This window comes from Xyrauchen texanus, chromosome 35 (genome assembly GCF_025860055.1).
Source record: "Xyrauchen texanus isolate HMW12.3.18 chromosome 35, RBS_HiC_50CHRs, whole genome shotgun sequence".
NCBI lineage: Eukaryota > Metazoa > Chordata > Actinopteri > Cypriniformes > Catostomidae > Xyrauchen > Xyrauchen texanus.
Genome location: NC_068310.1, coordinates 16,603,341 through 16,625,950, shown reverse-complemented (window position 1 = coordinate 16,625,950; position 22,610 = coordinate 16,603,341). Strand labels below are relative to the sequence as shown.

The 22,610-nt window shown below is 37.0% G+C and overlaps 2 protein-coding genes across 2 annotated transcripts; both read right to left on the bottom strand.

The window, feature by feature from the left end:
- Nucleotides 1-1,022: 1,022 nt before the first annotated feature.
- LOC127628952 (solute carrier family 17 member 9-like) lies at nucleotides 1,023-16,998 on the bottom strand. Its single transcript, XM_052105944.1, has 13 exons — nucleotides 16,639-16,998; nucleotides 15,025-15,222; nucleotides 13,830-13,969; nucleotides 8,551-8,650; nucleotides 8,315-8,445; nucleotides 7,829-7,925; nucleotides 5,916-6,012; nucleotides 5,434-5,521; nucleotides 5,104-5,138; nucleotides 4,656-4,771; nucleotides 4,500-4,555; nucleotides 3,419-3,448; nucleotides 1,023-3,239 (listed from the first exon to the last, which is right to left on the bottom strand). Exons 1-13 carry the CDS (start codon nucleotides 16,764-16,766, stop codon nucleotides 3,061-3,063), a joined length of 1,395 nt encoding a protein of 464 aa, XP_051961904.1. The 5' UTR covers nucleotides 16,767-16,998; the 3' UTR covers nucleotides 1,023-3,060.
- Nucleotides 16,999-17,598: 600 nt separating this feature from the next.
- Nucleotides 17,599-21,448, bottom strand: LOC127628880 (glucose-induced degradation protein 8-B homolog). Its single transcript, XM_052105832.1, has 5 exons — nucleotides 21,394-21,448; nucleotides 20,682-20,810; nucleotides 20,416-20,612; nucleotides 19,783-19,980; nucleotides 17,599-19,213 (listed from the first exon to the last, which is right to left on the bottom strand). Exons 2-5 carry the CDS (start codon nucleotides 20,800-20,802, stop codon nucleotides 19,040-19,042), a joined length of 690 nt encoding a protein of 229 aa, XP_051961792.1. The 5' UTR covers nucleotides 20,803-20,810; nucleotides 21,394-21,448; the 3' UTR covers nucleotides 17,599-19,039.
- Nucleotides 21,449-22,610: the final 1,162 nt, after the last annotated feature.

Here is a 22,610-nt window from a genome sequence, read left to right as displayed (position 1 = left end):
ACAGCACATGGGGTTGGAGCAATATGAGGGTGAGTAAACAATGACAAAATGCTAATTTGTGGGTGAAATATTCCTTGACAACATTCCTACTGTGTGTGTGTGTGTTTCATATTTGCATCATTTCATCATTGACACAAGCTTGAACCTTTTCAGTACATGTAACTGTTACACCCAAATTTGAGGGGTGCTCAATGCAGTGTCGCCCATTTTGCCCCGGGCTCCTGATCTCACCCCCCTGCCTACTGCCACGATAACCAATAATGCCATCTGTCTCTATGGTAACCTGAGTGAGTCCCATGAGAGGGTTGATGGATGCCTGACACACACAGATATTGCCAACTCACCAGCATGGCACACAGCGACCTGCCATATGGTGCTACCCCATATATCCAGTGACAGAGAGAAGAGGAAGACCTGTACTGTATGTCCAGCCATGCTGATACAGCTCTGGAATTACAACAACAAAGTGAAGTACAATATTCATTAGCATGTTGGCCTTTCCAGTCCATGCCACTTGCCGCCATGTATGGCACTCTACGGAAGTCACACAAATTTAAATAAATATGCATATCTAAACTGAACTAGATATATTATAGGACTGGTGTGGAAGTTACAGTCTGGTTGCACCCAGCTTGGTGAGTTGACAATATACTGAGGTGCAATCAGGTCACAAACTTGGAGAAGGTGCCGTTAAAAGCACACATGTATGCCAAACCTTCATCTTTGAGTTACACATAAAGTCTTACTTTCAGCATTTAAATGTGAGTGTAAACCTCTCTAGAAGGGAAGTAGCACCAACACTACAACACAGTTATTTGGTCTCTGCTGCCCCATTGTGGTAAGGGGACTGAAAGACCGGATGGATCACTTTCTGGAAGAATAATATAACTTACTACACAATATTTTCACTTCATAAAATATATATATTTTTTTATATTTCAGCAAAATATGCTTACAAATACACATCAATACTACATTTACATTGTTTTACATTTCTTTTTTCAAGTGACAATTTAGCCTCTAAAATAAGAGTACAACATTCTGTAAAATGTAGCTTTTTAAGTTCAGGATGGCATGACGTGACATTAATTCACCAATTCCTATTTACTATTATATTTCCTAGATGTCTGTTATACTTGAGCAAGAGAATATATGCTGTAAGCATAATAAATATTCAACATTTCTTCATTCATAAAGTATTGTTAGCAGTGATGCTGGACCAAACCCTCATAATCCTGTAATGTAGAACAGTCTGATAAAGAACAGGGAACGAAGAGTAACACATGAAAGGTTCAATTAAACAACATTATAAGAATATTCTGGGTTCTATACAAGGTTAGCTCAATTGACACCATTTGTGGTATGCTGTTGATTACCAAAAACATTTATTTCAACTCTTCTTAAAAAAAACAAAAAATCAAGGTTACAGTGAGGCACTTGAATGTAGCCAAATTTTGGAGGGTTCAAATGCAGAAATGTGAAGCTTATAATTATTATATATATATATATATGTGTGTGTGTGTGTGTGTGTGTGTGTGTGTGTGCAATTTAAATTTCATAACAAAATTTTATCAAATTTAATTAAATTGATTTTTAACAAAAGTAAATAAAACTTGTATATTTAATTTTATATTGTTAAAAGTTACTTAATTCAATTAGATAGAAATGTATTAAATGAAATCATAAATCTTAAAATTTGTAGTTCAACTTATTTGAACCTGGAATATTTCTTTAAATGCTTAAATGAAACATAACATAAATATGCATGAAATGATAATCCATCATGGCAAGAGCACATGACAGAAACAACAGAAAACAGACAATATACATAAAAATTAGAAAAGAAATGATCATATAAGCATTTTCAACCTAATCTCAAAATCATATAAATCAATAAAATATAAAACTACTTTGAAATAGGCTACAATTCTTCATCTATATATTACACACAGTGTGGTTGAATATATGTATAAAATAAAGATTTTAAATCACAAAATGTCTATGTGAACATATTTCTTATGCATTTATGCACGAATTCCTTGAGCCCCTCGCAAAGAAAAGTAATCTATTACTAACTCAAGCTTTAACCGGCTTTTTTTTTTTCACACATTTTAAAGCACATTGAGAGAAAACTTTGAGAGAGAAAAAATGAATGGCAGCTAGAAGAACCCATTGATTGTTTTTTTTACTGCAAGGATATGTTTTATGACAGGTGACTACCCCATTCAGAATAGTCAAAATGACTAATGAAGAAAATAACTTCTCTTAAATTTAACTTGTGCCATTAGGCAATTCATTAAAAGTTCATTAAAAGCGTATAAGGAATTTAGAGATTTATAGCAAAAAAAACTGATCCACGAGTCTTTTGCATAAACAACTCAAAACAATACATTTGTGACCCTCTCAGTATATTTCAGCTCAAAAATAGTAACTGATTGCGAAACATAATTCACTTGTAGGCTAAATATTAAACTCCAATGACTTGCGTCCAAGTGTATTTTTTTGGTTCAAATCACTTCCATTGAGATGTAACTTCTCTCTTCTCTCTACATAACAAAGCTTATTTCACCATAATACAATCATTTTACTCTTCTTTCATTGTGCTACATGTTGGTCCACACAAAAGGGCCACTGATAAAATGTCCCCATTGACAAAAAAAAAAAAACAACAACAACACTCTTAACAGATAACCTCTCCAACTTCATAGACGATTGATTGTCTTCCCAACAAAGTACTAATGACAGTCACTGTCTTCAAAACGACACAAACCTCCACTTGTGCCCCCATCTGCTGTAACACATTAGAATCTCTCACCACACTACCCCCCATTGATGGAAGAGAGCACTGAGGTCTGAGACTGACAGAGATGATTACATATTTTACTATGTATATGACTGAGGTATTTAAAAAAGTCATCCGATAGCCATAACATGATTTTAATAGAGCAAAGACGGTGGAATCGTATCAACCTCCACTTTCCAACCCAGATGCACACTATACTGAAGATCCATATGATGGTACTTGTCCGAGGTCTGATTGTGCTTCGGTATCCTCTGGTCTTAAATGTGGATGTTGTGGTAATGGCCCTTCATTATATCAATGTCTACTCTCCGAGCTTCTGCAAAGGTTAAAAATGTTCCTAAACCCAGCAGGTTGACTACAGTGATGAGGACGAAAACTGACGCCCAGGAACCACTGGTCTCAATCAGATACCCCGAGAAATACACCATGATGACCCCTAACAGGGACACACATACAGTCCGTTATTAATAGCATTTACACACATCATCAACTTGACAAATTTTTTTATAAAAACTAATAAACTTTTGATAGTTTTGCTGAGGTACCAGTTTTCAATTTTTCTTTATACATTTGATTTGACCAAGCTTTTAAAACATATTTAGAAACCCTTCCTACCTGTAAATGCTCCACAGGTATTCATTACCCCTATGAGAAACAGACAAAAAGATAACTTTATAGATCCCGACAACACATATGTAACTTGATTACAAAATGACACAGAAAACATTCATGAAATATGCCATTAATCGCTGGTATAACTGTGTAAAATGTGTTTGCACAGCAGTTAATGCTTAGATTAGTGTAATGTGCTACGATATGTGTGTCCAGTAATCATTACTGTTCCAGAATGGAGTCATGAGCCACTTTTCCACCAATGGGCCAAATGGCTCGGAGCACGGCGAGTAGCGGTTCCAGTAGCATTTTCACTTGAGGTTCAGCACTGCACAATTACAAACCGTTCTCAGACCGGATTTCTCAGCACGGTTAGCTAAACTTGCTTAACCGTGCTCAACCCTGCTGGTATTATGGCATTAGCTCGTGGCAACTCACGATTGTCATTTTGTCAACGCCAAGGCAACTTGTTTGTTTCTAGGTAGTTATCAAAGTTCACTATGAGGTTAATAAAATTTCATTAAAAAAAAAAAAAAAAGTGTATGTTTCACGTATCTATGATTTTATGATGAAGATTTCACAAGAATAGTACTTTTTTAATAACACGCCTTTTTTGTCAGTGATGTAGATTACGCTAGCTAGCTCATAATATATTATTATGTTACTCAATTAATATTTTGTCAATAAATACCCTTTTGAACGAGTCTGGAGAGTTGTAACTTTCTGTGTGTGCATGTTTTGTGGCATGCTACACACCTTGGCAAATGATGGTAAACCTGTTGCCTTTTTCTCTTTTCTTTTTGCGACAAGAAACATGTCTTTTCTGTGGTTTATGGGAGTAAAACAATAATATCCAGCTGTTGCCATGGAAAAACCATGGAAAAAAGCAGTCCTAAAAACTGGAATATGCAATCATCCTCCATTGTGCACTCGCTCCAATTTTTACCTCACCATCTCCAACTGACGTATTTGTTAAGTACAGTACATTTGTGCGCAACAAGCACGATTTCACAATAAGATACGCTCGACCCAACGGTGGAAAAGAAGCTATAGTTTCACTCAAGGCAAATAGTATAATACAGACCAAACAGAGATCCTGCACAGGATGGAGCGAGATCTTGAACATTCACAGAAACCCCACTAGAGAGACAGAAAGAGAGAGAGAGATATGCACATGCATGCATACAGAGGGTGAGTCTGAATGTGACATGACATCCTTTGAAGGATTAAACTGTATTACCTGTGGCTGAATGTGGTGAGGCCCATAGTAGCGGACACAAAAGCCACAGCTGTGGGGAAAGTAGTGGTCCCACACAGAAACAGAGTAAACACACTGGATACACCCATAGAGAAGAACTGAAAAAAAAAAAAAAAAATCAGGAGAGAGTTAAACAGAGGCTGTTAATTTCACTGGACAAATATTTTATATCTACCTTAGTACAATAGGAGTCATCAATGATTGGAAGAGGGATGACTACCAGTAAATTCTAAATGTGTTTTTATATCTTCATATATTAAAAGCATGGATTAAAAGCAACAAATATCCTGTTCTGATTTCAGGGTTTTTTGAAACAAAGACATAATCTAGTTTCCTCCAGATACCTACCTTAGACTTTCCTTCAAGCCCTTGAACTATTCACCCACCCTTACACACACACACATACATTGTATTTATATTTCAGGCTTACCTGCATGAGTTTTCTCACCGATGCAGTATCAAAACCTTCAAGAGACAAGGAGAGGGAGAGAGAGGGAGGGAGAGAGAGAGAGAGAGAGCCAGCTCATGAACATTTTTATAAGACAATTACAGTCGTGTAGACTTGACATTTACAACACCATAAAACTCAAACAAACTTTAGAGGGAAAAAAAGCCAAGACAGAGCAATGTTAAATTCCACAGGTGCTGAAACTATAGAAAGGATCAGGGATTTTTTAATTGCCTTTCTATCAGCTGCAGAGGATATGGACTTTTAGTGAGAGCGAGTGACTCTATTTGTGTAGTATGTTTGGTGTCGTACCCTGACTGATTAGATGGTCAGAGAGGCAGCCACTAAATAGGGAAGAGGGGATGGCCACAAACCATGGGATCACGTTAAACAACCAACCCTGGGGAAACACACACACACACACACACACACACACTGAATAACAGGTAAGTCTTGTGGCCCATGCACTGCAATACACAAATGATACCAGTCTTGACAGATAAGAAATATACCGTAAATGCCCCCATTTATGCTGTAATTTCAAAAGAGAAAACAAATGTATTCCTACCCCAGTGCCAAATAGTTTTAAACATGAATCTCCAAAGTTTTGTTAGATTTGTCTGAAAACAAGACTTAATATCTTAAGTCATTTCACTTCTCAAGCAAATATATCTTGTTTGCAGTATGTTTAAGATATTTTTACTGGAATACGAGACAAAATACTGAATTAAAAATCTCTATTGTATAATTATGACATGTTTTCATATGCTGTCTGAAAGAGCAGGTAATTTTACCTTGGCATCAGGGAAGGTGTCATTGAAAAACGTTGGCAGCCATGACAGCAGTGTGAAGAAGGTGCTAGCAGTGCACAAATGTGTAACAATGACAGCGCTGAAAAACAAAGCAAAAAACAGATAAGGATGTTTAAGAACTAGGGCTGTTTAACACGTTAATTTGGTTCGATTATAAATCTGAAAAATAAAGCAATTAATCATGCCACAACACATATGTTAATTCTGTAATAAGGAAAGTTCCTACCATCAGAGCAATTCAAGCTTGATGTACCACATTGATGTTTTTTTGTTTGGCTTTGTCAAACAAATGGGAGCATGCAGCTCAGCCTTGATGTCTTTTTGCGCACAAAGACAGCTGAATGGAGCACAACAGACCCCAACCCTGACCACCAAGGATAAACACTCAAATGCTATTTACTCATTAAAAAATGCGAAGACAAGAAAAAGCAATTTATCAAATGCAAAATATACATTTTGGGCTAGGTTCCCCTTTAGTCCGTATCTTTGTTAGTGTATTACGGTGTTGAATTAATGAACCGTTGGATCTGAGCTGCCGTGCTCGCGTTTATCCAGCATTTTCCCCGCTATTTTGCGTTTATTATTCTTTCTCCTTACAACTGTCGATCCTATTTGTGTGTGCGATTGAGCCAATTACATGGCACTACCGCTCTGGTATCCTTCATCCACCATTTGATTCGAGCTGCCGTGTTAACATTTATTGCATCTTTTTACACCTGTCGGTCCTATCCGTGGGTGTGATTGAGCCAATTACGTGGCACTACTGCTCTGGTATCCTTCATCCACAGATCCTCGTGGTTCATCCGGAGATTGTGATGCAGTTACATCTAGCAATCACTCCTTGTGGTTCTATCCAAAGGGCTATTGACAGTCAAAATGGCTTACAGCTCAATTTCTCCTACCTATCCCTGGAACTGTAGACTCTGTCCTAATGAGCTCTTTCCTGATGATGGGCCTTTGTCTGAGAGACAGTAGCATTTGCCTGATCATTGCGAGGGAACTTCCAGTGCCCTAGTGCGGCCACATGGATTCTTTGGAGTCTGTTGCCTATATCACTCATGCCGAAAGCACCTATATCACTCATGCCGAAAGCAATCAGACAACTGATTCTTGCAGTCTTTATCTCTTTAGGGTCTGTTGAAGTAGATTTCTCTTTTCCCACAGTTCTTGCGGACAGCCTTGTTGGCCATGGGTCACTGGACACAAGCACTGGGCTCTCTCCCTGCAATGCTTCCATCAGCTTGCTGGCAGGTATGGCTTGCTCAGAACAGATTGCAGGAGGACTGCAAAGGACCTTCTTGAGGACCTACCCATCATTCCCAGACATCTAACACAGGTGCAATGTGCCCCAAATTTCAGGGTGTCAACTGCACCTGCTCATTATTGTTACATGCCTACAAAGCCATGCTCCTGACAAATTCCCACCAACCGGCCTCACACCCAGCAGGAATTTCACGGTTCTAACGATGTCCAAGCGCATCATACACAGGGTAACCTTATTATTTTGGGGTGACCTATTCCTTTAACTTGTATTGTTAATTGAACAGCAAGAATAAAATGCAAAACAAAACATTAAGAAATGGTTACCAATCACAGCTCCTAAAAAGATACACATTCTCTTAAATGTTCAACTTTTAACTTAATTCTTGTTGGAAAATGTAAGACAAAAAGTTAATCTTCATACTATCTGTCAAATGCCCCTTTTTGTGAGGTCAGAAAACACTTAGCCATGTTTGGCTGACTGGACAGAGGGCTGTGTTACGGAGTACTCTATATACAGATAGACATATAGCGGATGTGAATCAGGCCTTTACGGGAGCTCAGTAAGGACCCTTTGTTCAGCATCCATGCTCGCACACTCACGCTCACACACAGCATTCAGGTGCTAATCTCACCACACAGCTGGCTGTCTGAAGAGACGCAGCCAGTTTCTCTTGGTCAGTTTGGACTGGGTCCCAGCGCTACCCAGAGACTCCAGCGTGATGATGGGACCTGAAAACACAGGTACAGTCAGCCTTTAAACAAACAGTTGTCTTGTTAATGAAAAGAATAACAGCACTTGTAGCCTGTGCATGGAGTGCATAAATATATACACAATGCTCAGAATGAAGCCAAAACTACCTGTTATTCTAGACTGAAATATATTATTATAAAAACGACTCTACTAATTAAATAACCACACATGGCTTACACACTAATTAAAAAGAAAAATTACCTTATTTACTTTCTAAATACATATTCCAAGTCTTACTGTGCACAATTCATCAGTACACATTATGCCAGAGAAAAAAACTTGTTTGTGTTTTCAATCTCTAAACAAATTGGGGGGTAGTGTAGATGATGTTACATAAGGTTCTATGGGTTTGCTTATCTGTACATACCCTCTCCTTTGAGCAGATACTTCCACATGCAGTATGCCCACAACACAGAAAGAAGCCCAGAGACGTAGAACACACTCTCCCAGCCATACAGATCCAGCATGAGAGAGCCTACACCTCCTATCACCAGAGTCCTACAAACATTCACACAGATTCAATATAAGAGACTGTTGTAACATGTACAAAAGTTATAAAAACTTAAGAATAAGAAACTTGTGAATAAGAGACCAGCCACTAACCCCAGGTATGAACCACTTCCTACTGTGCTCATGAGGAAGCCCCTCTCACTTTCCACAACCTTCTGAGAGCATAGGCTGGCCAGAGAGGGGTAATGAACACCTGAACAAGTTAACAGCAACAAAACAATCAATTAATGATAAACAGGCTCATTAAGTTTGAGAAGAGACCACCCCATATGGTGTGATCACTCATGTGTGACAAATTGCTATAATGGTTGTTTATACTGATTGGGAGCAGAAGTCTGAACAAAATTAGCATTACCTCAATGATACCTGATACCCTGGATCAAAATGGCACATTTTTAGCAGTCCAGTAATTCTACAGTATTTTATAGACTAATTTGATCTGTTATAGTTGAATAAACTTGTAGTAGAATGACATACTTTATAATTAACTCGCAAGGCATAGCACGATAGCAGTTGGATTCCTGCAGTAAACTTACTTTGCTAACCACAGCACAATTATGCTCTCCTCTACAGTCAATTACCTCAGCTCATAAAAGGCTTGAAATTTGCATGGGAATATTTACAATTTGTAAACATTATGGAAGCAATCTTTACTAATAACAAAGCAACTTTGTAGCAGTTTGCAGCAAACTACATTTTAATATGATAGTCTAAATTGCAAACACACTGGGAAAAAATAGAGTATTTGTTTGTATAGACCTAAACCTTCTTCATGACTGCTAAATTTCTTAAAGGGGTCATGGCATAAGGAATCAAATGGTCCTTAATCTTTTGACATAAGAGGTCATTGTACAATAATAACATACTGTAAGTTTCAGAACTGAAAACTTCCTCAACAGAAAATAGCATTTATTTAAAACAGACTCTATAAATGGGCCGTTTTGAATTTGTGAATGTTGTGATGTCACAAGAACCATCTGCATAATGACTACCTCCAGAAAGACATCAATGCCTAATTTTGTCATTGCACCCTTGGCACCGCCCACTGGAGCTCAGTCACACAGTAGGGATGGGCAACAATTTTTCTCACTTCTACCAAGGGGCTGGATTACAAATCACTTACTCAATTTCCTCATTATTGTGGATAATCTATGCACAACTAATGCAATGATCTTTTAAATATTTTGTTACATATATTAAACATTTTATTTAACAATATTTATAAAAACTAATATAATTATTTTTTAACTTGCATTTTTACTAAAACATGCCGTTCACATATACAAATTCATGTTCAATTGACAAGCAATATGCTTCAGACTTACATTTTCAAGAAAATGGAACTAATTTGCATTGTCTACATTTGCAACAGACAAACACACAACAGACAACATTTTCAAACCCACCTCATAAAGCAGTTAAGTTAAAATCTAAACGTTATCATCAATAATGTAAGACTGGCACAAATTTGTCTGCATCACTTCTGGGAAAGATAAGAACTTGTGAGATAACATCGTCATAAAACTTACACACAAAAGGGACAGCTGCACCAAAGTGGCACCCCCTGAGAAGACATCTCCACCTGAGACAACACACCCCACTGATTAGGGACCATAAAAGGAAAATCACACTCACATCTGCTCTCTCTCACCTCAGGTCACTTCAAGGACACCAAAAACTAAGTTATGACTTTTCCTGTTCTGTAAAAGGATGTCTGATCATACATGTTTGGTTTCATTCAAGAGGACTCAGTGCAACTTGTAAAACAGCCTCATTCCCTTTCAGCAAAGTCAAATCACAAGTAAGATTTAAGAACTTAGTAAAATATAGTATTCCATCAGGGGCATGACCCCTCGCAGATCTCTCACAAAGACCAGATGCTGTATGCAGGTTAAGTGCATTCTTTGTAAACATCAAACAACCTAATCAATCGCAAGTTTCAATGGTCTACTCAACTTCCTAAATTGTAAACCAAATCCTAAATAACATCAAACATACACATCTGAAATAACAATAGAATCGTTTGGTACTTAAGAAAGGATGGCAGAGGAGCTCGGGGAGTCTGCATTCAAATATCCCATACAATTGCTGTGTGTAGTTTTTCTCTATCAGGGTCTCTGTAGCCAGAAGACCCACACAGAAAACATTGCATGTTGTTTCCACTCTACCAGGTATACCATTTGAATTGCTTATGTTTGGTAAATGTTTGGAATGCCAATTTAATTGTATTATTATGCTCTGTTCACTGATGGCTTTGAGTTTGATGCATTATTTTAATTGGATTGTTTGAATGCATTACCATTACTTGGTCAAATTAATTGTTATTATGATTAATTCTGAAGGACTGGTTTCTAGTATATTTCTTATTAACTACAAATCTATGGTCCGAGTTTGCTCAGCTAAACTACTTCAGAAGTATCCCATTAGTTAAGAATTTATAATAGAACTTAGCAAAGAATAATTAAACAGGAATACTAAAGAGTAGGACCGAGAATCTGTAAAACAGAACTTAATTGACTGGGGCTAAATGGTGAGTCGAGAATCTAAACGGATAAAGCCGAGAACCTATAAGACTTAGTCTAAAACGTACTAATACCTGAAACGGATGAATTTGTAGTTAAAACCGCATCCAGCTGGCACAGGACCAGGATAACATTGAAATAACAAATGCAGTCTAGAAGAGAGAATTACTAAAAATAATAAGATACAAAACTTAAATTCAGAGCATAGATACATCAATTTCATAATTGGATTCAGATGAAATAAAAAAAATTATAAGATTAATAAAACTTAGAACTCAAATCAAATATTAATGCGCACGATAACACAAAGGAGACCTTCAGCCACGCTATTGGATGGCACCATTGGACTCAGTGTCACCAGAGTCATGAACAGTTTAAACTCTTGATTTAGCACAGCGGTCGATTGACAGATAAGGGGTGGCCCTTTGCTGCATCCCAGATGGTGTTTACAGCAGGACCGGTACTACAGAGGTGCTAAGCAACCTCAAATGAAACTTAGAGTACCCTCAATTGCAGACCAGGGCAAGCTGCTGCCCGTGGGTCGATTTATCAAACTTTTTTTATTGGATCTTTCATGTATCTGGCTTTGGGACTTATCGCGCATGTCATGTGATGCAGTCACTCCGTGTCCATTTGTGAGGCTGTGTGTTGTTTATTGTCAAGTCTGTGAGCAAACCTTTTCAGTGATGAACTTTAGTGAAATCCAAATAGATCTTCATGTCATTCGCACGCGGCAGGGACACGCGAGCAAAACAAAGCGAAAGAGAACATTTTTTGTTCTTTGTGTTGTTTGTAAAATGCTGAAGTCCCTCACACCTGTATGTGAATGTTACTCTGGCAGTAACCATTTATCAGTGTCATGCAGCCTGTTTTATTCAGTTGTGTGCTGAAAGGGATGCCAGACTCACATCATGACCATGAGTGTGTAAACAAGCTGATAACGTTTTGAGAATAAAACAAGTAAACAGGTCCACTTTTCGGGTAACATTAAAATAAGCCTTTACAATTTTATTTTACTATTAAACCAGACTCCTGATGTAGAGTGTTAAATTGAAGTATGTTAAAAAAACAATTAATAATTACACTCAGTCTTAATTCAGTTTTACTAACAGGTGATAGAAATGTAGCAGCAAAATTTCAAGCAATCACAGAATGCTCCCATAAGTCTGTAAACACTTCAGAAAATAGTGCATTATTCATTGAGTGCACTACTACTTCTGGACTTAAAAAATACAATTATGTAGAATTGAACAGCTGATGTGGCCTCTGAACCAAAATAACTGCACACCCCTGCTCAATTTAATATGCTATTCTAATACTGTATATTGGCAAGCAGATTTCCTTGAAATCAGTATGTCCTAATCTGCATGTGCAGCATTTTGCTGTCATTTTCAGCGACAATGTTTTGTACATAAAAAAAAAACTGTTATTTATGTTGTTTTAGTAGCATATAAACATGATTTAATACATCTAAAAAATGTGTAATTACGATACTCCACTTTATACAGAGCACCCCCACTATTTTCAGAAGCACCCTTAGTGAGTTTGATCTGGAACTGGGCATGGTTTACTGCATTTCAAATGCATTTCCGACTACCTCCATATGTGTTTTTTGTGATTCGATCACAGAAAGGTTTTGCACCCCATTCTACACCTGTATATAGTGCTGATCACTTGTCAACGGATCATACGAATCACATCCTAATACCAGCTGAAAACGGCATCTATATGACCGTTGCCTAGTGCCTACATTAACGCATGCAACAGAAAGACTTCCAGCGGAAGATCATCCCACATCGGTTTCCCCAATAAACCCCCCAGGAAGTTGGTGGACAGGACACCTCCATTTTATTTTATTCAGATGTGCTGTTTCTTGCTGTTTTGAAGGCAACCTGGAATGTTTTTGCACCCATCTGTGCTACATTTAATTGTTGGCCTTTTGTAAACATGGACTAGATGGATGTCTTTAATCATTTCGATGAGTTTCCAGTGATGTGCACAGCGTTTTAAAAAATTGCGTCTCATTCAGCTGACGCCATTGTCTGGGAGAAACACTTGCCGTTCTGTGTGAATACAAACACGGAATATGTGAGATGTCGCTCCGGTCCTTAAAAGTAATTTTTAACAGGGCTGGTACTAAGATGCAATCTTTTGGGTATTTTGATCTTTAGAGTGGGCAAGTGATTGTCTCTTCATTGGACCGGAAGGGGAAGAGGTTTCTGGGAAGTAAATAAATCAACTGGGGCAATGGACTCAGACCCGGCCATGATTTGTAATGTGATTACTGATGAAGTAATCTGTAAAGTCAGTAATCCAATAACAAATTTAGAGTAGTAATTTGAAGTGAATTACTTGTTTTGATTAACTTACCCAAAACTGTACATTACACAATCATACCACAAACGTGAATTTTGAAGTAGCTGTTTTTGGACTTTGAAAAAAATCCATATTTAGCATCTTGTTAGCAGCTTAGGTTTTTATAAAACACAACAGCTTCACATTTTAAGTATGAATGTTTGCATTTTATGTAATGGATAAAACAAAAACAAGTTGAAAGTCTTTTCAAGTAATGATAACCACAGACCTTATGTTACTCAAATCTTAAACCAGTTTAATAAAACTTTTTGAAAATTCCAGAGGGAACCAGTGTTTTGAAAATGCTGATTCACTTCTGGGTTTTAATACTACAAACTGAACAGCATTATACTGTTTATTATGATCTCAGAAAGTAATCAGCACAGCATGAAAGCATATAAATCCACTGTTATGGAAATGTGTGTTATTTCTGTGAACTTGACGCATCATGAGACTGCGGTACCATGACAGAGCTGAACTCTTCTCATCACTCACCCTGCAGCAGGCCCATGAGGAAGCGGGAGATCGTCATGGAGACAATGGGCCGGGAGCAGAAATGGGCCAAGATTGGCGTGAAAGCCGTCATTGCTCCCCATGCTGCTGCTGACAACAGCATCACTTTCTCTCCTCCCACCCTGAACACCACACAAATCGACATACTAATTGAAATAACAAGTATTCATGAATATCAGATGTAATAAAGTAGCTATTTATCTTAATATATGTGAGCATTTCTCAAGCATAAAAAAAAAACAAGAAATTCTGTATGGCTAAGACAGTTATCAGACGTTTAAGTCCTTAGTTCTGCAGCATGAGACAATTGCAAAATAACCATTCACAGCAACTTTATTTGCTTCACCTACTTAATCAAATCAAGTCCTATTTTTAAGCAGGTTGTGGCTCTCTGGTGACCACTTGACTTGGAACATTGTGAAATTACTGTATTTTAGCTCAAAGTTAAAATTTGCATTATATTATGCAACTCCTGCAGAACATTCTTTAATACTCTTTGAATGGGAAATTACTAAAATCTCAACTAAACAACCATATAAAATAAAGTGATCCCCACTGCAGCAAAGGGGTGCAACAAAAAACCTGAGACACTCGACCACTGCGTGACTGTTTAACAATTTTATTGGTGCATTGCAGAGACAGCATGGCTAACCATCCTCAATACCATTTGTATAATATCACTCACATCCGGTTCAACAAATATGTAAATTCGTTTTGACACCTGGCAACTGTGGCAGTTTTTAAATAGTGTCACACCCTTGTCTCAGTGGGTGCCACCACATCAGCAGATTGTCTAAATACCAAATAATACCTGCCCTTCCTGTAAGATTTATAATTTCATAAAGTTGGCTGTTATTGTTTAAACTTTTATGCATTCTTATCTGATGAGTAATTCATTGAAAATGTTGTGGTATTATTATTAATGATGAAAAAAAATAATTCTGTGACCACTAGACTGTTGCTACACTATAATTAGAATAATTTGTTTCTTATAAAAAAAAACATTACAACTTTTAAAATGGCCCTCAAAAGTCCTATGATAAACCTCAGGAAAGCTTCATAAAATGTTAATAACGAACTTGACAACGAAAAATAGAAAAATCCTACACAAATAAAGAAATTGTTGGCTTTGTTATTAGTTTTACCAATATTACTAATGGAATCAATTGGTTCCAACCTGTCACTGACATAGCCTCCAAGGACCTGAGTGAAGCAGTAGCCCCAGAAGAAGCTGCCCAACACCATGCCTGTCTCTCTCTTCGACCAGCTGAACCGCTCTGCCATGCTCACTGCACAGATAGGCATCGCCACACGGGCACAGTACAGCAGGCATGTCCCCAGCAAGAGCACCACTGTCCATATCCTTGCTAATGGCCTGGCGATGAAGAAAGAGCCAGAATATCCAAGTTTCTAAGAGATTTCAATCATTACATTAAACAAGACTCATGTGAGAAGTTGTTGGAGGCAAGTAAAAGCATGCGCAAGTTAAATTTAGGTTCATTTGCTTCAGATGCGATGACTAAATCTAATGCAAATGCACTTAGTTCATCAACCTTTCTACCAAGAAGAGATATCCAAGCTGGTGACCTTATTTTTAATCCTCTGGTTCAGTGGTCCTGTGACTTAGGGACTGTTCACACTAAACATAGTCTTTCATCCGCTAGCGAGGTTTTTAAAATGTTTCCTATGTAAACATGCAGTAGACAGGATACCATTGACTGTTGTACTGCGTCCCAGGTCAAGTTAAAGAAATATTCTGTGTTAGTTACAAGTTAAGCTCAATTGACAGCATTTGTGGCATAATGTTGATTACCAGAAATACATTTTTGACTTGTTCCCCCCTTTTCATTAAAAAAGCAAAGATCTGGGTTACAGTGAGGCACTTACAATGAAAATGAATTGGGCCAAACAGTAAACATTGAAATACTCTTGTTTCAAAACTATAGCTGCAAGAAATAAATCATATTAAAGTTTACATGATTTTAGTGTGATAAAATCACTTGCTAACCTTTTCTGTGTAAAGTTAAATCTATTTATACAACGTTATTGCCATGACGATGTAATGGCATAAACATATCCTGGAAAACCATGCTTTCAACAACTTCACAACTCAAATAACACACAAGTTTTGACACAATAATGAATGTAATTGCTTTTATTAAAATAAAAGCATCACATTTCTGCTTTTAAACCCCCTGGAAATTGGCCCCATTCACTTCCATTGAAGCTTCCTTATTGTCACCTCGATTTTTGTTGTTGTTGTGGTAATCAACATTATGCCACAAAGCCTGTCGATTGAGCTTAACTTGTATTGAAAACGGAAAATTATTTTAAAAAGAATTACCCCTTGAACTGCGTTGAGACACATGCGTTATGTTGTATTCGTTGGGTCTATCTTTTTTAGCGCAAGAACGTGTTTTGTGTGAACGACCCCTGAACTCTACTCAGGAATGTCACCTGACAGACATCTGATGGAGTGAGACAATAAAAATAAAAAAATACTATAACTTGTTAACCTTTACATTTTCATTGAATGTCCTAATACGTAAGCCTAGCCTACCATAACTTCCAAGTAACATTGCTGCTCACTTGACTGACACAACAGAACTTTTTGAAATTTTGAATTGAAAATCTGGAATGTTTTGCGTTTGAAACAAACATAAAAATAATTCAATGTTTTGTGAAGTTGCAGAGTTAATCAAGAAACAGTTACTGTTGCACCCAAGAATGAAGTGATAGTATCATTTTTAATATAGCCTACGTTTTGTGGAAAGTTTGGAGGTGGTCTCACCTTGTCCAGTTCTGACTCGACTCTACCCACTTCTGTGATCCAGCTTGTCCGAAATTTTCTGCGGGGTTCTCTTTAATACTAACCAAATCAGGACAAGAGTTCTTGCCATGTTTTTGTAGAATTGCCATTCAACGACAAATCTATTAGTTTGTTACTATCTTCTCTGATATCCTTTCGGGTCAGTCAGTGCGAGCGTGACAGGCAAAAAGGCAAAGAAATGCAAAAAAATAAAAAAAGAAGCATTCCCATATACCGCATCCACTGCGCTCTTGTGATTGTCAATCAACACTGCTGTTTTTCACAGCTGCTACAGCGCAGAGGGAGGAATTGCTGCTTTTTCCTGATATGTTGATGATGATGATCCACGTGTCAGCTTAATCTTTCTTCAGCCACGCAGTTCCTCCAACAGCTCGCTCTCGAAACCAGGAAGTAACGTGACTTACGCCCCTTCTTCACATTTACTCAAATAAACACCGAATTTCGACTCTACATCTCAAAATACCTGAAATTGGCCACCTTACAAAAACATTGTAAAACAAAATGTGAGCGGTCACGTTTAATGGATGTAAAGTCATAACATTTCGTCGAACGCGAAAGCTGAGGTAATACATTACCTGGATAAGGTACCTTGCTGAAGAATGAATTCTATGATAAGTGCTATGCCCATCCGCAGATGGCAGAGGCCCTGACTGTTGTCATAGCTGATTGTTATTGGGACGCATTGACAGTGTCATCTTATGGTCGCCCCGAAGTTTCTTTACCCGACACCAGCAAACAATTCTTACAATCACAATGACATCAAACACGATGTTAGGGTGGCTTTCATATGCCAATGTTAATAAAAACATCTTTCTGCAACATTTAATTGAGCGTCATATGGTGAGGGTTGATGATGTCACTATTTGGTCATAACATACAATGGCGTAAGCAAATTTGAGAATCAAATCTAGAGTTTGGGGGATAAAAAATTATATTTAATACCTATGTTAAGCATCTGACATGAGAGGCTAACAATTTTATCTCTGCAACATCTATAAGTCACATAATTGAATGTTAATGTAAGCAGGAATACTATGACCATGTACAGTAGAGAACAAAGTCACTTGACTTTATAACATTATGCAATAAAATTAGTACTCAAAAGGGCAGATGTTCTTTGACGGGTCCTTTAACGCACATACAAAATGTTTACCTGTGCACTGCAAAAAAAAAAAAGGAATAGTTCAACCAAAAATGAATATATGCTCATCATTTACTCACCATCATGCCATCCCAGATGTGACTTTCTTTCTTCTAGCAGAACACAAATATATATTTTTTGAAGAATACTTCAGCATTTTTGGTCCTTAAAGGCAGCATAAAAGTAATCCATATGACTGCAGTGGTTAAATCTTTGTCCTCCGAAGCGATCTACACGAATTTGGGTGAGAACTCCTTTTTCACTATGAATCTTGACAGCAGACTCCTTGGCGATAATGAGTTCAACCTTGATTACACTTCCTAGCGCCATCTAGCGAATTCCCTCTGCGAATGCATCAAGCACTAAGAAGTGTGATCAATCTTGACATCGTGATCTTGCTTAAAGATTGCAATAGCAAGATGTACAGTGAAAAAGGAGTTTATGGTCTGTTTTCACCCAAAACTGATTGGATAGCTACAGAAGACATTATTAAAACACTGGAGTCTTATAGATTATTTTTATGCTGCCTTTATATGCTTTTTGGAGCTTCAAAGTTCTGGTCACCATTCACTTGCTTTGAATGGACCTACAGAGTTTAGATATTCTCCAAAAATCTTCATTTGTGTTCTGCAGAAGAAAGAAAGTCATACACATCTGGGGTGGCATGAGGGCGAGTAAATTATGAGAGAATTTTCATTTTTAGGTACACTTTCCCTTTAAGTTCAGAAAGCACACAGAACTCTCTCCATGATACAATCAATCCACTGTCCTTGATGACAGCAATATTGTGCCTTTTGTGCCTCACATCAGAAGGACACAGAGGCCTCCATAAAACTGTAAATTATCTAAACAGTGTGGTTCAGTCCTCGACTATGTGTGTATACTTTCTGAACATTCACTGACAAAGTAGATAGATAATAGTTCTCCGCCAAAACCAAAACATTATAAAATACAATAAATTCAGCTCAGCAAACAAAATCACAGAAATCCCTCTGCGACTGGAAGTGTTTCCATTTTGGCTAGGAGTCATCCTTTAATATCAACAATCTCATTTCCACAGCCCCAACAATGCAATGTCTCTGATAAGCAACAAGTAAACAAAACAAATGGATGACAAAAGTATGTCTAAGTGTCAGTCACTGAGTATAAATAGTTAAGGAAGGGAAAGCGTCCATATTGTTCCCCACAGAATGCAAGCACAGAGATGCCGTTTAATTTTTTTCATTTGGGGTCCTCGATGGTGCCTTTGCTGAGATCTGTCATTTTGGGGTACTTCACTTTCTTCTGGTCCAACTCGTTCTGAGCCCACAGCAGGAGCTTGAGGAGCTTGGCAAGTTTTGGTGTTGACTCCCGGTTTTCATAGTCCAGCACTGCCTGGTTTACCTCGCTCCACACCTGTTAAATGACAAGTTTCTGTAAATGTGTGATGCCCTTCTTTAACTTATATTCATATAATTACTTAGAGACCACATGAAATTGCTTGACAAGTGCAGTATTCAGTGTTGATGCATTTTGTATTAAAATATCTCCAAGTGCTCTTTTTTAACAACCAATATCTTTAAATTGACATAAAAGCCATAAACTATGATTTGCTACTTGCGATTGCTAGTCAGTGGCTGGTGGTATTGAGGGGATATTTTCATTGTAGAGAGCATTTCAGCAGACCAAAAAATACATAAATAATAATAATTTATACACCCCTGTAAGCAAAATGAGCCATAAATATTTTAGGTTAATTTTCTCATAAAAGAAAGACTGTATATTTTATATGCATGTATATACTAAAGGTAAATTGTGTCAACTTATAAGAGTACAAAAGCATAAAGGTAGCCTTTCAGCTAATAGACAAGTACTATAGGCCATAAAACTCCAATTTTACATTTCATAACATCTTTAAAATGTGTTTTATACACATAGGAAAATATCTAAAATAATATTTTCTTCCACTTCAAAAAACATGTTACCTTCTGTCTCTGCATCATGTTCAGCAGGTCACCGAAGGGTGACTCCTCGGGGTTATCGAACGCCAGGAGTGCAAGTGTGCGCTCCATCTCTGTCAGACACTCTCGACTTTCCTCTCCCTGTTCAGCCAGTTGTGTCTGTGCAAACTCTAGTGCGGCTTCAGTTTCCCGCAAGCGAATCAGCTCTATCAGGTGCTGTTGCTGTAAAGAAACACAGATAAACTTTTAGCTTTTAGAACAACGGTTTGTGATGAAATTTCCAACAAAAAATATAAATGGATTTCCTGCAAAATAATATCATTAGCAGGTATTAGTTTTTAATATGAAGGCAAACAGCCATTTTACAAAATAAAAGTCTATGATTTTTAGATGACTTTTTGATTTCAGTAGTTTTTGATGAGATGAACTGTCACTATAATAAGTTCCTGATCTATTTAATGACGTCTACTTTTTCCCATGACTTTCCCAGGCCAAGAAATCACAAATTTGAACATTTCCTAAAACTTCTAGGTTTTCCTTGACTGTGGGAACTGTAATGACATGCATGTTAAAAATATGCATTAGATATTTAAAACAGAGGCAAATTAATCTCCATGCAATGCTGCAGAACAAGTCAAACATCTCCTGCTCCTTTACCTGAAGATGAAAGTACAGGTAGCGGTTAGTGTCCAGCAGCTCAGGATGCAAACTGTTGATCAGTGCAATGGCCTCTTGAATCTGTCCTTTCAGAACCATCTCCCTGATTTTTATCCTCTCATCCAGAGAGTCCAGATCAACACTTGGCTCAATTCCAGATTCCATCCTGAACTTCTCAGCAGCCTCTTTAAATCCCTCTATATAATTAAGAAAAAAATATTACTGAAGCTATTATTGGGGGCGTAAATGGTCAGTCGACTGCATACCTGTCACCAGATAATTCATAATGAGTCGATTCATATCTGCCCGCTGAATGTGAACATTATTAAGCTTCTCCATCCACTCTTCCCGTGTTACATCCTCTGGCTTTTCAGCATAACTCATCATGAAGTGTTCTGCATTGACAAAAATATACACAGTAATTATTCATTCTCCTCAAATGTTTCAGGCATGGAGGAATCCATCAACGTGTAAGTTAGATCAACTTTTAATGTATGGACAGTCATCATCTCCCCGTTATACTCTTTATTTAAAATGACTAACTAAGAATAATGTACTGTAATTTATCTAACTACAACTTTGGTGATAAATAGTCTGTAAATGACACACACAAACTTAATAACTTTACAAAGATTTTGTTCCATTTATTGTATCTTGTCAAAGACTAGAACCTTCAAAAAACAAGCCAAATGAACACATTTAAATCACATGATATCATATGAATAAAACAAGAAGGCAATGGTAAACATGCCTGACTGCGTTAGCGCTTGTGATGACCGGAAGCTCTAATTATAAAGGCCTGTATCATAACATTGAAGCCTGTGCCGCTGAAGAGAAGACCAACACAGACTTCATACATCACAACACGCACATGTGAACATTAACATATAGCTTTATTCTCCATGCTTTTGTGAAAGCCCGGCTACTAATCCACACTATGAAAAATGTGTCGATGACACAAATAATGATGAATTTTACCTCAATGTGAAGCACTTTCCTTGGCAGCTGCTCAGAGAGAACGGCCGTACTAAACTCTCGCGATGCTTAACGGAAAACGAGATTTTCAGCGATACCTCATTCGGATTGGCTTGTGATAAAGTTTGTTTACTCTGTGATTTTTTGTATTTCTTTATTTATTTTACCATTGTATTGCGCAAGATTTGTTTAGGAACGATTAAAAAAATATTTTGAGATAAAATTGGGTTGTGTGATAAAATATTTTATTTTAAAGATGATATTTTGAATGTAAAGAAATTGTGCAGTAATTAATTACAGTATATTGGGCATATACAATATAGAAAGCAAGCTCTCTGTAAACCAAATTCTGACAGATTGTAAATTATGTTTTCGTTTGTAAATTATGTTTTGTGAATAAAAGTTGGTGTGTGTGTGTGTGTGTGTGTGTGTGTGTGTGTGTGTGCGTGCGTGCGTGCGTGCGTGCGTGCGTGCGTGCGTGTGTATGTGTGTGTGTGGATTTATGATTCGGTAAACCATCAAGTGCTGTAGCAAAACTTTTTTTTTAGTGAAAATTAAATTACAAATAAAATGTATCACAAAAAAGGTGGCACTATAGGATTGGAAAAAGATAATTGTTTTGTATTTATTATTGAGTGCTTGTAATATACTGTACATAACAGCATCTAACAAATAATAAAACAGGGGAGGGACGACATGAAGCTACAGATAGAAGGAAAAAAAAAATATGGACCTAAAATAATTCCTCTATTTATAATGGATACTGCAATCTTATTAAAAACCTGGAAATATTTGAATTGCAAAAATATACAAACAAATCTGGCCATGTTAATGATAGTGTTTTCTATGTTCTTGTGACATTTGGATTCAATAAAAGTATGTTTAATACAAATTATACCCATTAATTACACCAACATAAAGGCGTAGCCTATGATTATAAATCATTTGAAATGATAATTAAAATGTGTTCCATTTTAGAATATTATGAAATAGTTTAACTTGAAATAAACCACCACATTCATAAATGTGTCAGTTTATTCAGATAATTTTCGTCATCTTGAAAAATGCTTTATAATTACTTGATAATTCTTACTCTGGTTATTGATTTCTTTTGGAATATTTTTTAATACCCCTGATGTTTTCTTTTTTTCTTCTTTCCTTTATGTTTTATTATAATATTTTACAAGATGTTAATAATAATAATAATAATAATAATAATA